The sequence below is a fragment of the Trifolium pratense genome, linkage group LG2, assembly GCF_020283565.1.
Source record: "Trifolium pratense cultivar HEN17-A07 linkage group LG2, ARS_RC_1.1, whole genome shotgun sequence".
Classification (NCBI taxonomy): domain Eukaryota; kingdom Viridiplantae; phylum Streptophyta; class Magnoliopsida; order Fabales; family Fabaceae; genus Trifolium; species Trifolium pratense.
In genome coordinates, this window is record NC_060060.1 from 38,580,827 (window position 1) to 38,601,389 (window position 20,563).

Genomic DNA, 20,563 nt, shown 5'->3' on the forward strand with positions numbered 1-20,563 from the left:
AATTTAAGTAAATTATTAATATGACGAGATGAAGACACAATTAACGAAGAAAGGAGAGGAGTTTTTTGAGGGTTTACATTTGAGGTTATCATATGATATTGACGTTTGTTTTTATGATAGCTCTACCACTTTATTAGAACAAACTCATACTTTTAAATTATTATTAATTTACTTAATTATTACTCTACTTTTAAAAATTGAAACAGCATTTTGTGTCTCTCTCCTTGTCACCACCGATCTGTAAGTCTGTAACATGTGTAAGTGTAACCAACCATCATCGTAATAAGAGAGAATAAAAGCGCAAAAAGAAAGAAAGTCCGAAATTGAATTGAAAAAAAAGGCAAAGAAAGTTTGAAATTGAATTGAAAAGGGGTTATGGAGCCAGAAGACTGGGATTTGAGCGGCGAAGACCTCGATTCCCTTGAAAGAGAAGCTTATCAGAAGATTGCTCAACTCCGCTCCAACCCCACTCATCCTCCATCATCTTCTTCTCATTCTGCAAACCCTCCTCCTCCTCCTCCTCAAAGATCACTCCCCCCTTCATTCAAATCAGGAGGAGGAGTGACTAACAACACTAACGACCATTCTAAAGAATTCACAAAAGCCTCAGTCAAATTTTTTCTCCATTCCACTGGACTTATTGCAGCAAAGTTTCAATATGATCAGGTTTTATTTCTCAACATTATTTCATTCTTCCACATTTTAGGGTTTTATCATTTACCTTGTATATGAGCCACTGGAGAACTTTCTCGCTCATGCTTTGCAATTTTGTCTGTGTTAGGTAATAGTTGCTGCTTTTAGAAAAATCCCTAAATCTTCTTGGAATGCCAAAGAACGGTATGTCTCTCCACTCTTCAATCATTTCCGCCGTCGATTGGGATTGCCTGTCTGCTTTGTTGCCTTAGCTAATTAAATATTTCGGGTCTGCATGATGCAGGTTATGGATGTTCCCTATATCTTCTTTGTCAGAAGCAGAAAAGGTTCTTAGAGAAATATCTGGTTATAATGTTCAGGTAATAATAACTTATTCATTTCGTTTACAGTTGACAATTCCGTGTTACTATTTGCTACTGTAAGGCAAATAACTTTTGCATAGATACATTCCTTCATAATGAATTGGTTACCTTATGGGCAAGTCTTGGCATAACAACAATATTGTTGTCAGTGACTGTTTTGTGATCTGGTGGACACATGTTGTTGTTATAGAAACAGTTTTTCTACTCATAGATTATCGCTGACACACCCTCCCGTATTTTTCTTTTTTTTTCCTTTTGTTTGTGTTTTATTTGATATAGAAATTTTAGGGTTTGTCTCGAAACTCCAGATTATGGAGGATTACTTTGACTTTCCCATTTTATGATTGAATATGAATATGATATGATGAGATGAGCAAGGTCTAGGGAATCAAATACATTTTGAATAGGAGTGAATGAGACTGAAGTTCTGAGAAATTTAGGTAGCATAGAGATGAGGATATGGTTCATGATTACCTAATTAATTGCTATCTCCACCAGTATATCTGTTTGTTGATGGAACTTTCCTGGTCTGTTTTGGGAAACTATCACAATTTTTTGGATTTTATTGCGAAGTACCTTAATTATGGGCGCAGAGCGAGTTTCGTTTCTCAGCACATATTGGCTGTGCTGTGCGGGTCCTTCTGAAGATCTTTTGTATCAATACTGACATTGTTCAACCACTGCATGTGGTTGTTGATTGTCCATTTGTCCTGACTGTTTGAATATAAGCTAAAAAGTAATGCTTGAGAGAATAGACTGTTTTACGTGGCTGATCTGGGTTTTCTGGCTTGAGAGAATCCATAGCATTCATGAGCTTTAACTCAAATTTCTACAATGGATATAATTTAATTTCAACCATGCTTTTTAATTTTCTTTTTTATCCTCCACTTAGTTTATTTTTCCTGTACAACCAACACACTGTATATGCACCCTTAGAGGTTCTAAACTTCTAATGAGATTGAATGAGAGATAGATTATCAGAGAAGAAAAGCATCATATGTGGATAATAGGACTTGTGGAGTAAATGTTTTCATTGAGTGAGGATTACTAAGGATGTATGCCATTTTTTTGTGATTTTTATTTGAGATTATTTTGGCCTTAATTTCTAAATGTTCTAGCCTTCTCCCTACATTTATGCAAATTATTTTATAGGTGGAGAACTTAGATCCCTTAGTGCAACGTGCTATCACTGCTTCCACTTCTGCTCCTGATCTTCGAGGTATAAGCTGAATGTTTTGACTATCAGTTTTTCTGTTCTCTCCTTTCTAGATCAGCAAAGGCTTTATGTATATATTGTTCATTCCCCAAAAAATTCTGAAGTTTTTGTTTTGTCTTTACTGAAAGATCGATATGATAAGATCCCTAGCTATGTTGAATCAAAGCTTTTGCCATTTCAACGAGACGGTATAAGGTATGTACTGGCTTGCTTACTTTTTTCCCATCAGTCTCATAATATTTGTTTTTCCCTCTATAATTTGTTTTTCTACCATGCCATGATTTTATTTATTATTTATTTGTTTTTAGGTTTATATTGCAGCATGGATGTCGTGCTTTTTTAGCGGATGAAATGGGACTGGGGAAAACGTTGCAGGCAATTCACTGTCTAAAACTAAACTATTTCTATACTACCTATGAAGCACGTGTACACAAACACGGACATGACACAAACACTGATAATACTTTGAGAAAATGAAATAATTCAATGTAATCATAAGTACCGTATCACAGAAGAGTTACACATATAACTTCTATTGGCTTTTGCAGGCCATTGCTGTAGCTGCATGCGTCCAGGATTCGTGGCCTGTTCTTATACTAGCACCATCTGCATTACGATTGCAATGGGCTTCTGTAAGGGTTATATTTCTATATTTTTCATCATTTATTGAACACATTCGGTAACTTATGTCCTTATTGTTTTGCTTTGATCTAGATGATTCAACAATGGCTGAATATTCCTTCATCAGATATACTTGTAAGTTTTCCATGATCCCTTTATGGTTGTATTGAAAAATTTCTGAAGTTTTTTTTTTGTTTCTTTATGTTCCCCTTCTTATACTACCTAATCACGATTAGGTTGTCTTATCTCAAAGTGGTGGATCAAATAGAGGAGGTTTCAACATAGTATCTTCAAGTGCGAAAAGCAGCATTCATCTGGACGGACTATTCAACATTATCTCGTATGATTTGGTGCCAAAGATGCAAAATACGCTTATGGCGTCTGATTTTAAGGTTAGCGTTCGTAACCCAGTTATGTAATTTTTCTGACCTTTTGACTTTTGTTGTGGTTCTTAAGTCGTAATCTTAACTATATGTCAGTATGTGCTTTTAGTTTTTGGTCAGAGGCAGTCGTAATCTTAACTATATGTCAGTATGTGCTTTTAGTTTTTGGTCAGAGGCACAATGAATACAATGAATGGAGGAAGTCATCTATATATTGTGACTAAAAGTGTTGAAATACACGAAATTTGATAAAGTACATCATGTTTGAAAATTTAAGTCTCATTATGATCAACAGACAATGGTGCATAATTCTAGGGCTATTAAAGGTGTGTTCATCGAAAAATGAACTGTGAAAGCGTTGTAAATATTGTTGAAGGCTATGGAGTACGTGCAAGATTTGCTATTCCCCCTTCCTTAGGATCTTTTTGCAATGATGTTTAATAGTCACTGATAAAAATTATCAGATAATAATTGCGTACGTTTTTATGTGATATATTTCATTTCAGGCTGTGTGTGAATTTCAGAATATCTAGCTCTAGCAACAATAGCCATCTACTATGATTCAAAAGAAAAAACTGAAAACTAAAATAGATTTTTTTATCTTCTTTTGGTTTCCTAGTGATGTTTGTTTCTCCTTCCAGTATAATATTTTGAAAATCAAAATGGCTTGAGCAAGTGGTTAAAATGCCAAGAAATGTTTGTTTTTTGCATTTTAGTTGTTGTTGCCAATGTAATTATTATTATTATTATTGGGTTATATATATATTTTTTTGAAGTTCTATTATTATTGGGTTATATGTACTTTACCATCAGTTATTTTTCCTGAAAAGATGACTGAGTCTACCTGTGTGCATGTACTTACCAAGTGTTGCTGATAAATCACACTCTAAGCTATAAACTGTTTTTATCCAGGTTGTAATTGCTGACGAGTCACACTTTCTGAAAAATGCTCAGGCAAAGAGGACAACTGCTTCTCTTCCGATTATAAAGGTACTCATTCTTGAAAGCCACAATCACATACTTGCTTCTGGTCTTGTATACTTGGCTCCAAAGTAAGTACATGTTTAATAAACATAGAAAACAAACATATAATGAAAGATAAAAGTGGAAGACCGAGAATCAGAATGAAATTTAAACAAAAAAGAAAAAGGAATATGTGAAACATTTTGTTTTTGATTAACTTACCCTCCTCCCCAAAAGGTGGTCTGGTGGTATATGTGAAACATTTTGTTTTTGATTGAATCATATTTTAGCTTTGTTATTAGTCAAGTTGCTGTAGAGACTGCTTAGCTACTGAATACTAATATCTATCCAATTATCTCATGCTTCTTTCACTTAAAAACTAAAATTTGTGCGCCAATTTCAGAAAGCTAAATATGCAATATTGCTTAGTGGAACTCCTGCTTTATCTCGACCAATCGAACTATTCAAACAGGTACTCCCTCCATCCCAAAATATAAGGGAAAAAAACTCAATTTATGTCTAGTTTGGTTTAATACCTCATTAATGCTCAACATTGATGGAATCTACAATTTGATAATCTCTTTGGAATTTTGTTATAGCTGGAAGCTTTGTATCCTGATGTGTATAAGAATGTTCATGAATATGGTAACCGGTATTGCAAGGGTGTAAGTCATCTTTTCTTTGTTACATATAGGATTTTTAAATTAGCCACTTTCCGTTTGTTTGTACTGGATAAGTATTCCAACTTGTCGTTTGCATGGATCTTCCAGGGAGTTTTTGGACTTTATCAAGGGGCAAGTAATCATGAAGAATTGCACAATTTGATGAAGGCAACATCGATGATTAGGAGGCTTAAAAAGGATGTTCTTTCTGAACTTCCTGTAAAGCGTAGGCAACAGGTGTGTACATTCATCACCATTTTTTCTCTGTTATCTGTTTATACTTTATTATATAGTGCACGCTTTGACCGTGTTTTTTTCAATGCACGAAGCTTTAGTGCAACTTAAAAGTTATTTATTTATTTATTTATTTTGCATTGAATAAAAGTTATTTATTTTATTTGTTCTATAATTGATTTTCAGATTTTCCTAGACTTGGCCGATAAGGACATGAAGCAAATTAATGCTCTATTTCGCGAGGTAATTCAACATATTTGTTGTACATATTGAGGCGAGGGTTGCATCATTCAATTTTGTTAGGTTAGAACTCAAGCTAGTTATGAAGTGCAGCTATGTGTCTTTGCAATATTCTTTTAGCTTATTGTATGGCATCTAACATTTGTCATAGGATTGTGGAATTTCAAATTTCAAACAAGTAAATTGATTTACTTTGTCCGGACTTTTTTTTATTGTTATTCATATGACAAGTAGTTTATTTAAAGCTTTTGTGAATAAATGAATTGTAGTCTGGCCTCGGAACTTTTTATTTAAAGCTTTTTTTACTTCTAAACTGGTTTGGAATGGGCTCTCAGCCATTTTTATCTACAAACATGGTCGTAATTTGTTTTACCAAGTATGGGTCATTTTACTCAAAATAAGAGGTCTTGCATGTGCAGTTTAAGGTGGTAAAAGCTGACCAGTATTGATATTTGTTTTGCAGTTGGAGATGGTAAAAGCCAAAATTAAGGCTTCTAAATCACAAGAGGAGGCTGAATCACTCAAGTTTACTCAAAAGAATCTTATTAACAGGGTATTAGTGGAAGCAGTTGTTCACATAGATTTAAGTTGCACAATTTGTTTGAGAAATTGTTATGATTTCCTAGAACTAGAAAAAGTTTATATAGTTCACTGCAATGTCTGTTCATTTCCTTTCTGTATGCATATTAAAATATTATGACTCTGCTATGTGATTAAACACTGACTTTTGATCCATTCAATTCCAGATTTATACTGATTCTGCGGAAGCCAAGATTCCTGCTGTTCTTGATTATGTTGGAACTGTAATTGAGGTATGCCGCGCTTCTTCTCTTTAAAAAAATTGAAGATTAATACATTCAACTGCTGTAATATATATGAACTTCCAGAACGTTAAAATCTTAAGATCTTGTTTTAGCTTTCTCACTCAACGCACAGTTATGACTTTGATTCTACAAGGATATTTAAGATGTTACTTTGTCGTATCTCCTTAATTTTGATCCCTTCAAGTTCCTATATGTTGTTTATGTTCAATGGTAGAAATTTTTGTGATGATTAACCTTCCATGAATCAAATGGTGAAACTTCATTAAAGTACAGATTCCTTAGTGTGCTAGGGTATTTTTAACATCTGAATTATATTTCCATGCCATTGATCTTGGCTCGCAAATATAATATAATATGGAAAATGACAATGTAGGGTATTTTCCTCTAATGTAACAATTCCTTTTGTAATCTTAATTTTAAAAGGTGGCTGATTTATTTTTTTTTCTTCTTGTGATCTCCATTGCATGTGGTAATTCTATATATGTAATGATTGTTGCAGGCAGGTTGCAAGTTTCTTATATTTGCACACCATCTACCAATGATTGATGCGATACACGAGTTTCTTCTTGTAAGGCCACTTAAATTTTACTTATCTCATCAAGAAGTGATGATAAACACTTATGAGACTTATGAGAACTGTTAAAAATTTCCAGAAAAAAAAAGTTGGATGCATCCGGATTGATGGAGGTACACCTTCTGGATCAAGGCAACAATTAGTTACAGAGTTTCAGGAAAAAGATGCTATCAAGGCAGCAGTGGTATGGCAATTTCATTCATATGTTTTCATGCAAATGCAATTATATTTCTGTTTGATCTGTTGAGATATTCACTAGTTTTGACTATAGTTCTGGTGTAAAGTCTGGTTCAATTTAGAGAGAATAATTTTCCTGTCCTGCAGCTATCTATCAAAGCTGGAGGTGTCGGGTTAACGTTGACTGCTGCCAGCACAGTCATCTTTGCAGAATTGTCTTGGACTCCTGGTGATCTAATTCAGGCCGAAGACCGTGTTCATAGAATTGGCCAGGTATTCTCAAACTTGGTTGTTGTTAAGTTGAAAAAGAAAGGAAAAGAGAGAGTGATCTGAATACTGTTGTAGTTTAAAAATCAGCATCAACAATACGAGAGTACTAGCACAGTATCATTTTAGAAATTGTGACGATCTCTTAAAAATTTGTGATAGATTACCTCTTTTAAGAAAACATCTGTCATTGCTAAGCATAGTTGATATTTTTGTATCCAAAAAAATCTTTGCTTTGATGATTATGACTTTCTAGCTCTTGTTTTCAGGTTTCTTCGGTAAATATATACTACTTGCTTGCAAATGACACAGTTGATGATATCATATGGTAGGTTTTTGTGTTTTTTGCAGTCCTCTGAGACTTAGTAGAATGGTATTTGGTATTGACTTGATGTCTCTGATGCATTGATAACCTTATACTTTTTCTCTTCTTAGGGACGTAGTGCAAAGCAAACTGGACAATTTGGGGCAGGTATATCTCTATTTTGTTTGGGAACTCTGTCACATGTAGTGCAAAGTGAAAGTAATTGTAAATTCAGTTTCTGCACAGTAACATGTTGGTTTAATTCTGCTTTATGTTATTACCTTTTAGAGAAGAGTTATACTCAAGTAGTTTTTGATAGCGTGGATTTTATGTTCTGAAGAAGAATTCTGAACTTTAGTTATTGAAAATTCAGATGCTTGATGGCCATGAGAACACCTTAAAGGTCTCAGATTCAGATGATCAGCCACCATTGAGTAGCCCTGCAAAGCAGAAAACACTCGACCAATTTGTCAGAAGATGTGAAAACAACAGTAGTGGATTGGAACATCAGTCAACCCCCAAACGTCCTCGGTACTTACCCAAAGGTTCTGTGAAATGGTAAGTTGATCTATAACTGCTGTGTATCTGCAAACTGCTCACTCTACTTGGGGAATGTTGCAGCAATATTATTTAGAAGTTCCGTGTAATTTATTTTGGAATTTTGACATGACAACAGGTAATCATAAAAGAATATGATCACGTGTCGATACTATGTCAATCCAAGAGAAAGGCGTATGCAGTGGCTAAAATCTACTTGGCTATATAGGTATATAAAATAGGTGGTCAGCACAGGACAGCTGGGTTGGCAAGTAACTCTAACCTATGCTGCTGGGATGACGATGGTTATGTGATGAAGTCTTGCAACAGATTTTGTGTTTATCCCTTAACTAATTGTTCCCCCCTAGTTGTGTGTGGGACTTGTACATAGTACAGTATCATATGAATGTAGCTTGTATACTACCCTACTCAACACTAATTTTTATATTTCCACCATGTTGCTATTTGTTTTTCTAGTTCTTTTGATTGAGTTATACAATGGAATAGTTTTTCTAGTTCTTTTGATTGAGTTAAAAATTGCTATGATGCCCCTTAGTTATCTCCCTCCACTCTGTTTTCGGTTGGCTAGTTTGAGCCCCTTACCTTTTCTCTTCTCCGTCTCTTTTGTTTAACTGTAGTTTCAGCTTTCCTCTTAATTGTGCAAATCTACCTTAGCCCCTTGCTCTTTCCATCGATTTTGATTCTTCTGTTGCATTTCATCGTGAAGAATAGGCTTTTTGGCAAGTCAGGGTTCTTTTCTCTTTCCAGGGTTTTCCTCCTTCTCAAGGGAAAGTTAGTTTTTAGAATGATACCACATTTTTTCAATGTAAGAAATATTGGGGGAGAGGACATTCTTTCATAGCTCCATAAAACTTGAAATGCAATCAAAGGGTGCATACAAAAACAGTCAGGCCAACAATGAAAACACCACCATTATCCTTCAAAATTACTACCATGACAAATTGGAATTAAAAGAATGGCATTTTAATTTCTCACATATACTGTACATAAAGTCATAAATCCAAGGGCAAGTTGTACCAGATGGATAATAGGAAATAGAAAACCATAGTACATAAAACTAATTTTCATACAAAATGAAGTTGATATCAACAACTTAAGAAGAAAGTGATAATAACGATATTTCCTCCACGCTACATATATATACAATCAGCACACTAGCTAGCCATTTCTACTGCCTTGTGCATCAAGAAGTTGCAGCAGCAATACCCAAATCTTCGTGACTCTCCCCTAAAAATCTAGCCACAATAGTATCCACATCCTCCAAACCAACCCCAATGCAGAGAGGATTACTTGGAATCTTAACAGAATCATCAAGTCCTTGAACCATGCTATGATCCACGGAATTCTGAATTCTCACATTAGGAGCACTTTTACACTTCCCCATACACTTACATCCAACAACAGAACCAGCGCCTTCAACACCCACCACCTTCTCAAACTCTTCCAACAATGCAGCAGCCCCTGATTTTTTGCATTTGTTACCCATGCATACCTCAATCCTCTTTTGAGCTGCAGGGATAACCACATTAGTCTCTTTCTTAAACCCAACAACAGAAGCATCATTTGTAGAACACACATCCATAACATGATGATGTTGTGTGGAACCTTCAGCACCAATAGTGGTCTGTTGGGGCAGTAAAGCCGCCGGTGAAGCCGGTGGCTGCAACTCCAATTCCTCCACAGGCTTTGTGGCAACACCAACACTAGTTCCTCTGAAGGTGTTCATGTCAACAACTTCACCACATTCACTATCACTTGACTCAGATTCAGAGGATGAAGATGAAGATTTATCACAAGTTTTCATCTTGGAGGCTTTAGATTTAGCTTTTTTCTTCTCTTGTTTCATTTTTTTCTTCAATTCCTTCTCCTCTGCTCTTACTTTCTCTAGCTCTCTCAGTAATTCCTCACCACCACCCTGCATCCACCCAAGTAAAAAAGTAAAATAAAAACCAATTCAACCAAGCAGCACAGGTTAAGGAACTCGATATAGAAAATATCCATCTTAAAAATTCATAATTCATAATTATCATTGAAAATTTGTGGTAAAAATGGAAAAAACAAAAAAAACCCAAAAAATAAAAAACAGATTTTTAATCAAAGAAAATAAGAAATAATTGAGAAAATTATGAGCAAGTAAAAATTAAGATGACGAGAAATAAAAATCAAAGAGGGGCATAAAAAAAATACCGTGGTGAGGTTTTGAAGGTGCTCCAAGAGATTGGGTTGATTTGAATCTGAAGCAAACCCTAATTGAGGAAAAGATGAAACGTTTTTAGTGAAACGTTTGAGCAATTTCAATTTCTTCTTAGTAGTCATAACAGGTTCTCTGTTTTTGGTATCTTGGTAATACTGAACGTGACCATCGTCACGGAAACCAGACTCCATTGAAGACATTCTCACTCTAACAACGTCTCTCCGTGGAACCACGCCATGAGAACGGGGGTTGGTTCCAACGCCGGAGATATAGGTTATCTGACGGAGAACGGTGCCGGAAACCTCCATGTCTGACGGTGACGGTGAGAGTTGCTGAAAGTTGAAACTTCTACGTTTTGTTTTTTTTTTTTGTTTCCTTTTCTGTGTGGAATGTTATCTTCGAAGTTTATTTGAATGGGAACTTACGTGGCGGGTTTTGATTGGGTGGTGGTGAGGTGGCATGTGGTTTGCGTTTGAATGTGGCGGGCGTGTGACCGTTTTCGGTTTGCGCATGGCGGGCTTACGAATTGGTTTGATATCTGCCGTTCGTTGTAATTTTGTTACATCGTAAGGTTGACATGAATGGCAACTGGTGACAAGTGTGAAGGTTTTGTTGACGTGTTAAAAGAAAGACACGTGTACATAAAACGGTGCGTTTCATTGGAATAGAGACGTGGCCTTTCTGTTCTTTTTTTTCTTCATACAAATATTAATTATTATTTTTTATTTTAAATTAAGGGTTAAATATGTTTTTAATTGTTATATTTTAGTATACTTCTAAAAATAGTCAATGCATTTTTTTATTATATTTTTAATCTTCCATTTATTTACTGATTCCAACATTGATTTCTAATGTGAAACTTTGGTTAATTGGACACACAAAAATGACACATAGATATCTGACTTATTTAATGACGTGGATGTGTAAAGAGTAAGCATTAAATGAGTCTGGGGGACATCAATGACCAATGTTGAAAACGGCAAAAACGTGAGGACTAAAAATATAGGGATTATTTTTAGAAATCCACCAAAATGTAGGGACTTAAAACATATTTAACCCTGAAATTAAAACATTGACTTAAAACACCTAAATTAAGATTAAATTCACCTAAATTTTTACCTAAGAAGAAAACTTGTTCTCATAGAAGTATTACTAGTAAGGATATGGCTCAATAGAGCAATATCTGGCATTGTCAATAGAACACAATAGAGGGCGCGCGCTTCAATATGTATTTGACAAACACTACACATGAGTCGTGACTTGAAACATGAGTATATTACATTATTAGAGAGTACCTTTGTAAATGTTAAATACATATATATGCATCTACACATGGCAAAGCTTGTTACAACATTAGAGTCAACTATCTCAAAAAGTTCACTATTGAAATTAAATGAAGATCCTATTCCTAGATTGTGAGACAGGTTGTAACAATTTCATAGCTGACTTATCTAAATATTGATTGGAGTGTACTTTCTTCACAAAATCTTCTCACTGTTCTGATTGAGTGGTTCATACTTCATAGTAAGCATTGAGTGAGCATTGAAGAAGATATTATTTAATGAATAATGAATGTTTAGTAGCCAACTTTTTGTCACCATTAGCAGCAGTATTAAAAACCAGTGACATCTCATGAGGATGCTATGCAAGCCAAAAGTTCTCGCGACCCTACCAGGTGTCCCGGTACACGTTGCCTTATCTCTTCAAATGCACACAATGTTTCTGAGTCCAAACCTCCAGCAAACTACAAAACAACAAGTGACATAATTTTGGCATTTACTTTTAATTTATCTACTCAAAATGAGCTATATTGGTTCTTCATCCATAAATAATCAGGGGACTTTAAGGCTTTAAGTTATGATCTGTTTTAATGACGCGTTTCTGAACAATTCACAAGTTACATACTTCATGTACATGATACATCCCTTAAAAGTTGCTAAAAACAATACCTGATGGGCTCTGTATGCAAAATGCACACCCTGTAGTAGAAGAGAATCTTGACTAGATTCTCTGTCTGAATTTCTATTGGATTTAAGCTCCATTGTCAATCTTTTCATGTACATCTTGACCAGAGTCATGGAAGCCTGCTTTATCTGCATACATTGGTGTATAACTAATCAACTCAAGTTCTAATAAACATTTCAAAGGCCAATAGGGCATTAGAGTCATTGTTTTTCATTTCACGAATAAAACCATTGAAATAAAATACCTTGCTCGTTATTCCCGAATCAAGCATCCATGCAGTTGGAATGTTGTACGTTTGATACAAACGTATGACAGAATTTCGTAGGATGATTAGCTTCTGTATGCTCCGCTCAGACCTATCACAACGAGTGAAAGAGTTAGCCCTTCCCACCTGAAAATCCGTCATATCTTTAATTCATACATAGAATCATTTGTCAAAATAATCTTACTTGTCTAATAGGCTTGCCATCTTTTTCAAACTAGCTACACATGGAATGTCAGGGTCATCCTTGTAAGACGAAATCTCTTGTTCTAACATTTTAAGCTCACGATACTCAACTGCTGCCTCACGCATTGCATCAGCTTTCTTCTCAGGCCACTTAAAATGCTTCAAGACCGCACGCTCGTCAGCCTGCACAATACAGGATCATAAGAAGCTACTGAGAAACCAGGTATTGATAATGTTTTACCACATGACCACAGCATAATGTAAGAGTTTGACACAAAAATTGACATCAAAATTCGACAACAATCTAGATGATTACCACAAAATGTTACAACTCATTAACCATGAATTTGAAAGTTAACCACGAATTTTCAGGTGTTCACATATACAAATATATCCATTAACCATCCAAATTGTGTTTAAAAATATACATGATATTTATTAACCACAATTTGTGCTCAATAGATGCCAGAGGTTATAACTCATAATGGAATAAAATTCTATCTATCTTATAAAGAAGAAACACACATACTGGTTGCATCAATGATAGAGTCATTGGGCCACCAATAACTAACTGTCAGAAACTTACCAAAGTGGAAAGTTCACCATCAAGCCAGTCAACAAACTTGAGGACATCTTCAATGTCCACATAGGCTGCATCAACCACCTTTTTAATAAGGTCATTAATGAACTCTCCTTTTGTTTGAATATCCTCCCTTATCTGGAAACAATGGTCAATCATCACTCACTGATTAACGGAACAAATTGGAAAGTTAGTAACCAAAATTAAATGCAATGCTTACAGCTAAAAGATGAGCCGAACGGTTTTGAATTTCTCCTACAATGCTATTGTGTGCACTGTTAGTTATCGGTTTATGATGATGATGATTCATTGGCCTTTTCAAGTCTTTCATCCCATCCTGATTCTTTATGGAGTGAAATAGTTGCACAATTGGAGGAGGTTTTTGAGTGTTGGACAATTTTGCCAAAGGACGAGACGGAATTGGTGGCGGCGGTGGTGGTGGAGGTGGAAAGAGGCATCTGCTTGGTGGAGATTTTCTTCCTAAACTTGTAATTTCAGGAATGGCTTGGCTTGGTTTTGGAGCTTGAATTGAAGCTTTAACAAAAATCACCTCAGGATTAGCTTCTTTTTTTACCTTAGACCTTTCTAATTTGTCAGCAATGAGTTTTTGTATGTCTTTAAATTTAGGACTCTGGTGTTCTCCAATTGGTTCCTTCTTCATTCAAGAAAAAGAAAAATCAGATTCATTGATAGATAACATTCTATGCATATGAAAACAATTGTTCTGAAATTTGAACCACCATTTAAGTCAGCACTTAACACTGTGGAAATTCCAATCATAAACAAATTGATTCAATGATTCTAATGAATGAACTAACAACAAAAAAATCATTTCTTTCTTCAATGAAACATTTGAACAAACACATTCCATGCACTTTGAAGCAAAATACAAGAAAACAAACCAATAAATATATTAAATTCTCACCTTTTTACTACTAGTGCCAATAGCTTCTATCTTAGCTTCAGCAGAAGCAAGGTTCTGATTAAGCTTCATATTCTGAGACTCAAGATCAATATTCAAGCTCTTAACTTTATCCAATTCATCCTTCAAGGCCTTCACCTCAGACTGTAAACTCTTGATCAAATTCTCACTTACCTCAAGCTTCTCCATTAACTCCTTCTTCTCTTTCACATCAGGATCATCCTCAATTCTCCTTCGCCGCGGCCGAGTAACAACAATAACCTTAGCCTCTTCAACTTCCTTACCACCACCACCACCACCACCCTTGTGAGAACTCTCAACCTCTTCAACCTTGTTCATCACAACAATACCCCTTTTAGCCTTTGAATTATTCTTCATATCTGGAGGCACTGATTTAGCTCTTGTTGATGAAATGGTAGAGACCCTATTAACAATTTCAGGTGTTGGTGGTGTTTTTGGAGATTCTTTGGTTTTAGAAGAAGCTCTTAGTCTTAAACGTGTTGGTGTTGTTGTTTGTGGAACAGTTTGTAGAGACTTATTATCACTATGATGTTGTTGTTTCAACACAGTTCTTGATGTTGTGGTTGTTGTTGATGTTGGTGTTGGTGTTTTGTGCTTCATGGTTATGATTCTGAAAATGGGGTCTGAAAAAAGAGAGAAAAAAAATGAAACAAGTACTATAAAGCAGAGATCTTTGTGAGTGAATGAATGAATGAATGTTGTTGTAACAGGAACCTGACACGTAGAATATAAAAAAACAAACGTTATGCGACACTCGTGTGTTTAGTGTTTGTGTTTGAGTGGAAGATTAAATCTTGATGGTAGATGGTAGCCATAGATGAATACCTTCAACCTAACTGACCCACAAGTATCACCATGTACTAAGAAGATTGATAATTGATAGATTAGTATATTATAGTTAGTTAGTTTGATACCATGGTGTTCAAATTATAGCTTGTGTGAGAGAGATTAATCATAGTAATGTGACATGTATCACCTAAGATTCGCATATAAGATCTTATGTTTGAATATGACTGATTAATAATATCGATATTGTCGGTTGAATTACACCTCACCGACATTTTTTTTAGGAAACATATCATTAAATTGAAGAGAAACTTAATTTTTTATATTTCATTTCATAAAACTTAAGGTAAAATTTACTTACAATTGAATTAACAGATCCTCTCTAGTTAAAAGTGTGATCCAATGAGATCTAGACCATTTAATTTTTTTATTTGCAAGCGGTTAAATATTAAAAATAAAATGAATGGTACTAATTAACCGTGAATTTTTTCCAATAAAATTTCACGGGAATAGATTCTCACCCATTAAATTAGAAAGAAGTATAATATCACTTACTCTAAAAACTTGATTTCCAACATAATTTCTAATTGGGTGAAATTTGATGTTGGTTCCAAATTAAATTAGGTAGAGCTTTTGTGTCGAAGTGACAATTATTATCAAACTATCTCATCTTCTAAACTAATAAACCTTGAAGGAAAAATAAATAAAGGGTAATGCTAACTAGTGCCCCGGGGCACAAGTTAAGGATACAAAAAAAATAATTTTTGCATTGAAAATGACACTTTTTATACTTTATAAACATTGACTACATAAGTTTCAATGTAATTTTACTATAATTAGTATCCTTAACTAGTGACCCAGCATTTTCCATAAATAAACCTAACCTTGAGGGGTTCAAGTTGGCCACCACAATAGAGAAAGTGATATAAGGTGAAGGGACACAACGATCCAACAAGGCACAAAAAGCCAATTTATTTTTGTGTCTTATTCAACTTGTGTTGGCACATGATCACAATATATCCTAGGTCTATCTTCTGTCTCTTTGGTTGGTTCCACACGACCACCGAATTTAGATTATGACTTTATATAAAAGTGGGTTTGGCTTCAAATATATAATTTTGCTAAACAATATTTTTGTCTTATTCTGAAAAAGAAAATAGTTATTGTATTATGTTGAATTTTCTTATATGCTTTTAGAATGAGAGGATAAAAAATTCAAAACCAATTTTAAGAAAAATATAAATTTGTTGATTTATTCATGTAATCTTAGCTCGGTTAATGATAGTGACATTGTTATATACATGTGTTAGGATTTTAATCTTTCAAATTCCGAACATTTTATTTATAAATTGATAATTTTAATAATTAAGCTGATCGACAAAGAAAAAATTAGTTTATATATATTTTTTTTCTTTATTTGTTTACAGATTCTTTTCATACACCCAGTAAAAGATCCACCTTGAAAATATTTACTCGTATACTATGTTTTTGTGGAAGGAACTTTTTTGTTATTTTGAAATATAAATATGAAGTTGTGTGTCTTCTAATTATTAATGTTAATGGTGTCACGTACCAACGGACAACACACATTCCAAGGGTATATTGGTATTGGTTTGGTCAATTTCCTAACCCTTAAACTAATTATAAACCGAGTGAGTATAATTGATTTTCAAGACATTCTCATGACACACCTTTAATTAATTTGTTTTGCATTCTAGTTCTAGCTTAAAGAAAAATCAAACAACCTCATTGATTTCCAAATGATTTTATGTTTTATTATTAAAAGTACTACTTGAGCAATAATAATATTTACCTAAATACCTATAGGGGTAAACAACACTTTGATCATAGCTGAAGACAACGCATACATAATGTCTCTTATAAGTTATTTGATGTCAAAATCAAATTTATAAAGGTCGGTTTGTATCACATTCCTTTCCTTATCTTCACGGCTAATTACCACCACAAATTGAAGCAAAGACAATTACATATCATTGGGTTGAGGGGGATCAAATCAAATATAAAGAAAGAGAAAAAACACAAAGCCATTCACTTTAAGATAATATGTTATTGATAAAAAAGTAAAAAAATTATACTTGATGACATGATTGTTCAGTAATGATAAATTATTTTGGGATAATAGTGTAATCATTTGATTAATAATATATGTATTTTTTAATTAACTATTATCAATATATCAAATTAAATTTTGACCCAAAAAAATCAAATTATATATTTTTAAGTTTAAGACTAATATTATATACATTGTAGATATTTGTGAACATATTTTAATTGAGGTAATATATAACAAAATAACATTATAGTAATCAGATATATTTGGTTGCATAAATGAATTTTTTTTCATATCCTTAGTCCTTAATTAAATTATTTTTATTTATGTTTTCATTAATTATATTGATGTTGTTACGTAGAAAATTTATAGTGATACTTAGTTAGACATGCTTCGAGTTTAAGTCTTAGAGTTAGTGAATATATAAATGTGATGATTTTCTCATAACATTAGGGTTTCCTATAATATATATAGGCCCCTTAGGTACTTGTTTTGGCGAGATTGACTCCAAGAAGTAGTGGAGCGGTTGATCCTGCCATTAATGGGGGAAAATATCCCATGTCTATCTCTTGGGTCTTGACGTCATCCTATGTCCAATTCCAAGCCTATTTTTCGGTACTAGCTGTTAGTGGCGCACTGCCCTAATCCCATAAGAATATTGAATTTTTTCTTGTAAGGCGATGTGGGTCTTTTCCCCTTAGATAGGCGCGTCCCACCTAAAAGTGGTGATTCAGATTCATATGGCAATTTCTGGAATCCGTCGATACAATTAATATTTATAAAAATTACATCTTAAATATTTGAGTTCGAATAGAAAATAAACAATAATACTTTTATTTAATTTTGATACAATAAGTAAAAATAAATTATAAAATAATATACTACTATTTTGAATGATTATTGATAAAAGAAAAGAAAATTTTACACAAATAAAATAATTAGTACCCAAAGTGTGATATTGTAAGTTGTAATCTTGAGAGTATAGTTCAACTTATATTAATAAGAAAATACAAGAAGCACTTGTCATGAGGTGAATGGAAGACAATGTAAGTACATTGCTTTTGGCATAGGTTTTCCTTTCTTTAATTTGTTACTGTATCATAAAAAAAGAGGGTAGCCACGCAAATCTAAGTAGGCATAGGATCAAGTGTTTCTTCAAGTGCATCACTTTCACCTTGTAAAGCAAAACCACTTATAAAGAGATGCATTTCATTCATGGTAGTTTTTTGGGAGTAGTATTTACTTATTTTTAACAACTAATTAACTTTTTTGACTATGTTCTTTTTCTTTTTTGGAATAATTATTTTACTACGTCCTTCTTATAATTAAAATAATAAAGTTTCTTGTATAAAAAAAAATAACAAAGTTTCTTACGATAATTAAAATAATAAAGTTGATTTTCCCATTTTTAAAAATGCTAATATACATGAGATATTTGCTCAAGGTATGATTTAATTTGAAGGATAAGTATTTAACTTGACATCTAAATATTTTTTTTTTTGTATTAAAAGACACAACGAATTAAGACTCATACGAGCCCATAGTCACAAATTCCTTACTTAACGCTGTAAAAGCAGAGAATTAAAATAGGATGCTCCTATGATTTCCACAAAAGGGGTATAGGGAATATATACACATACTCAATGAGTAAAAAAGGTGAAGAGTAATATCTGTTATATATGATGTTTTCTCTTCCCACCCCGTGAATCTTTTATCTTCCCTGAATTCCCAATTTTGTTCTTGAAAAAACTTCGGTTCGTAGAAACCGAAGTTTTTTTTTGCCTTGAAAACAAATTTCGATTTCTAAAAACCAAAATTTACTCTGAATTTGCACTAGTAAAAATTCAATTTATACGAACCGAATTTTTCTGCAAGGACAAAATTAGAATATTGAGGATATAAAAATTCACGGGAGGTTAGAAGAGAAAACATCACCATATATGCCAAAGGTGATGAGTGAATCCGTGAAGTGTGAAGAAAATGCAGAAGCATATTCACATGTGACAGGGCATGAATATGTGCATGAAAGTGAGAGAGAAATGGTAAACCTGCTAGCTAGAGTTTAGAGCCACCGTTTAGTACTCTCAATACTTTGTTGCCACATATTCCATATAAGAGCAAATATGCTAACAACATTTTTACTAAATCACATTTTTGTCTCTATTGTTTTGATCAGAAAATTAGGACCACATTCACCTATTTTCTATGTTAAATTAAAATTAGCTAATTGTAGGTACTATTGTATTTTATATATATATATATATATATATATATATATATATATATATATATATATATATATATATATATATGCACATTTTCAATCATTTTTTAGCTGCATGCAAACTAACTAGACACAATTTAAGGTTACATTACCTTTTTGTTCATCAATTTTATATATTTTAAAATATGTTACCTTCTTAGCAATTTTGCTGTTGGAAGATGTTGTCAATAATCAAACGCAACTATATATTCCTTTTACAATCAAGACATAAATATATTGGTTTTAAGTTATAAAAGGCCATACTGAAATAGGTAGCTCAGTTGTTGAACTAACTAACACCGAATGAGTTTTAAGTATGGTGTCAAAGGTTCGAATACTGAAAACTAACATAACCAACTAACTTATTAATATTTGACTATAAAGATGTCCGGACTATACAAAAGTTAATTAATTAATGCCATGTTTAAATTAGTTTTTGCTAAAGCTAAAAAATTAACAACATAAATACCTTTCTAATTAAGAACTTGTTGTATATTTCATATATAGTAATGTTGCAATCTTCAAGCCATATGTAATAGCCCATCAATGAATCACCAAGAAATAATTTCCAAGCTATACCAACAAAATCTCTTTGATGTGATCATCTACAAAGTAATATATGAAGATATATTAGTTTAGTGTAAGAGATATATGAATTATGATGACTCAAACACATGCACAAACAGAGAAAATTGGTACCTTGGCTTTCAACAATTAGTCCCACCATTCACCAATGAGTTAGGTGGGTATACTTGTCTTATATGCATTTTTTTTTCTTCCTTTGTGACAATTGATATTTGATTATTATGAGAGAGTTGGAAATATGTATGATGAAGGGGAAGGCTATGGTGAGAACAAGGGTTGTAGGGGGTTGAGTATATAGGTAAATAAGTGATTTCCCTTTGAAGGAATACTTAAAATATATAAGGAAAAATTCCAAGTTTTCACTTGTTTGTTGTGATTTCATGTCAGATCAGGTGTCATATTTTATGGCTGTTGTGATTTATTAAAGAAATATTAAGAGTTTTATAAAAAAAATAATAAAGTAATATTAAGAGTTGCATAATGAATTATTTTCTCTATTTTGAAATTCCTTGTCTTTTGTTACTTTGCTCTTGAATTCACGTGCCTAAATTCTAATCCCTCTTGCCATAGAGGTTTGGACACAAAATTAAACCTTTTTCTAGTTGGTACATCGGTATAATTATAAAACTTAAGTATCTTAAGATGATAAACATCACTTTATCAAACTATAGTTTTTGATTAATTTGTTA

General features: G+C 33.3%; 3 protein-coding genes across 7 annotated transcripts; 1 reads left to right on the top strand and 2 right to left on the bottom strand.

Moving 5' to 3' along the window:
- The first annotated feature begins 45 nt into the window (after positions 1-45).
- Positions 46-8,474, top strand: LOC123907188 (SWI/SNF-related matrix-associated actin-dependent regulator of chromatin subfamily A-like protein 1). The gene is made up of 23 exons (XM_045957343.1): positions 46-666; positions 782-837; positions 938-1,013; positions 2,169-2,235; positions 2,361-2,427; positions 2,541-2,607; positions 2,781-2,864; positions 2,947-2,988; positions 3,090-3,245; positions 4,149-4,226; positions 4,603-4,671; positions 4,799-4,864; positions 4,970-5,098; positions 5,282-5,338; positions 5,799-5,888; positions 6,082-6,147; positions 6,659-6,727; positions 6,813-6,917; positions 7,058-7,183; positions 7,447-7,505; positions 7,613-7,649; positions 7,855-8,039; positions 8,158-8,474. Exons 1-23 carry the CDS (start codon positions 376-378, stop codon positions 8,159-8,161), a joined length of 2,046 nt encoding a protein of 681 aa, XP_045813299.1. The 5' UTR covers positions 46-375; the 3' UTR covers positions 8,162-8,474.
- A 512-nt stretch (positions 8,475-8,986) lies between these two features.
- LOC123907189 (diacylglycerol O-acyltransferase 3) lies at positions 8,987-10,624 on the bottom strand. Its single transcript, XM_045957344.1, has 2 exons — positions 10,227-10,624; positions 8,987-9,954 (listed from the first exon to the last, which is right to left on the bottom strand). Exons 1-2 carry the CDS (start codon positions 10,539-10,541, stop codon positions 9,223-9,225), a joined length of 1,047 nt encoding a protein of 348 aa, XP_045813300.1. The 5' UTR covers positions 10,542-10,624; the 3' UTR covers positions 8,987-9,222.
- A 798-nt stretch (positions 10,625-11,422) lies between these two features.
- Positions 11,423-20,243, bottom strand: LOC123907190 (protein CHUP1, chloroplastic). 5 transcript variants are annotated; one of them, XM_045957345.1, is made up of 9 exons: positions 19,989-20,243; positions 19,759-19,894; positions 14,152-14,792; positions 13,447-13,881; positions 13,233-13,364; positions 12,648-12,829; positions 12,443-12,554; positions 12,183-12,326; positions 11,423-11,977 (listed from the first exon to the last, which is right to left on the bottom strand). In XM_045957345.1, exons 3-9 carry the CDS (start codon positions 14,767-14,769, stop codon positions 11,864-11,866), a joined length of 1,737 nt encoding a protein of 578 aa, XP_045813301.1. In that variant the 5' UTR covers positions 14,770-14,792; positions 19,759-19,894; positions 19,989-20,243; the 3' UTR covers positions 11,423-11,863. The 5 variants fall into 5 exon arrangements, with proteins under 5 accessions (XP_045813301.1, XP_045813304.1, XP_045813303.1 ...); XM_045957348.1 differs by having other exon boundaries at positions 13,447-13,878; positions 19,989-20,177; XM_045957347.1 differs by lacking the exons at positions 19,759-19,894; positions 19,989-20,243 and adding an exon at positions 14,995-15,126.
- Between the last annotated feature and the right edge of the window lie 320 nt (positions 20,244-20,563).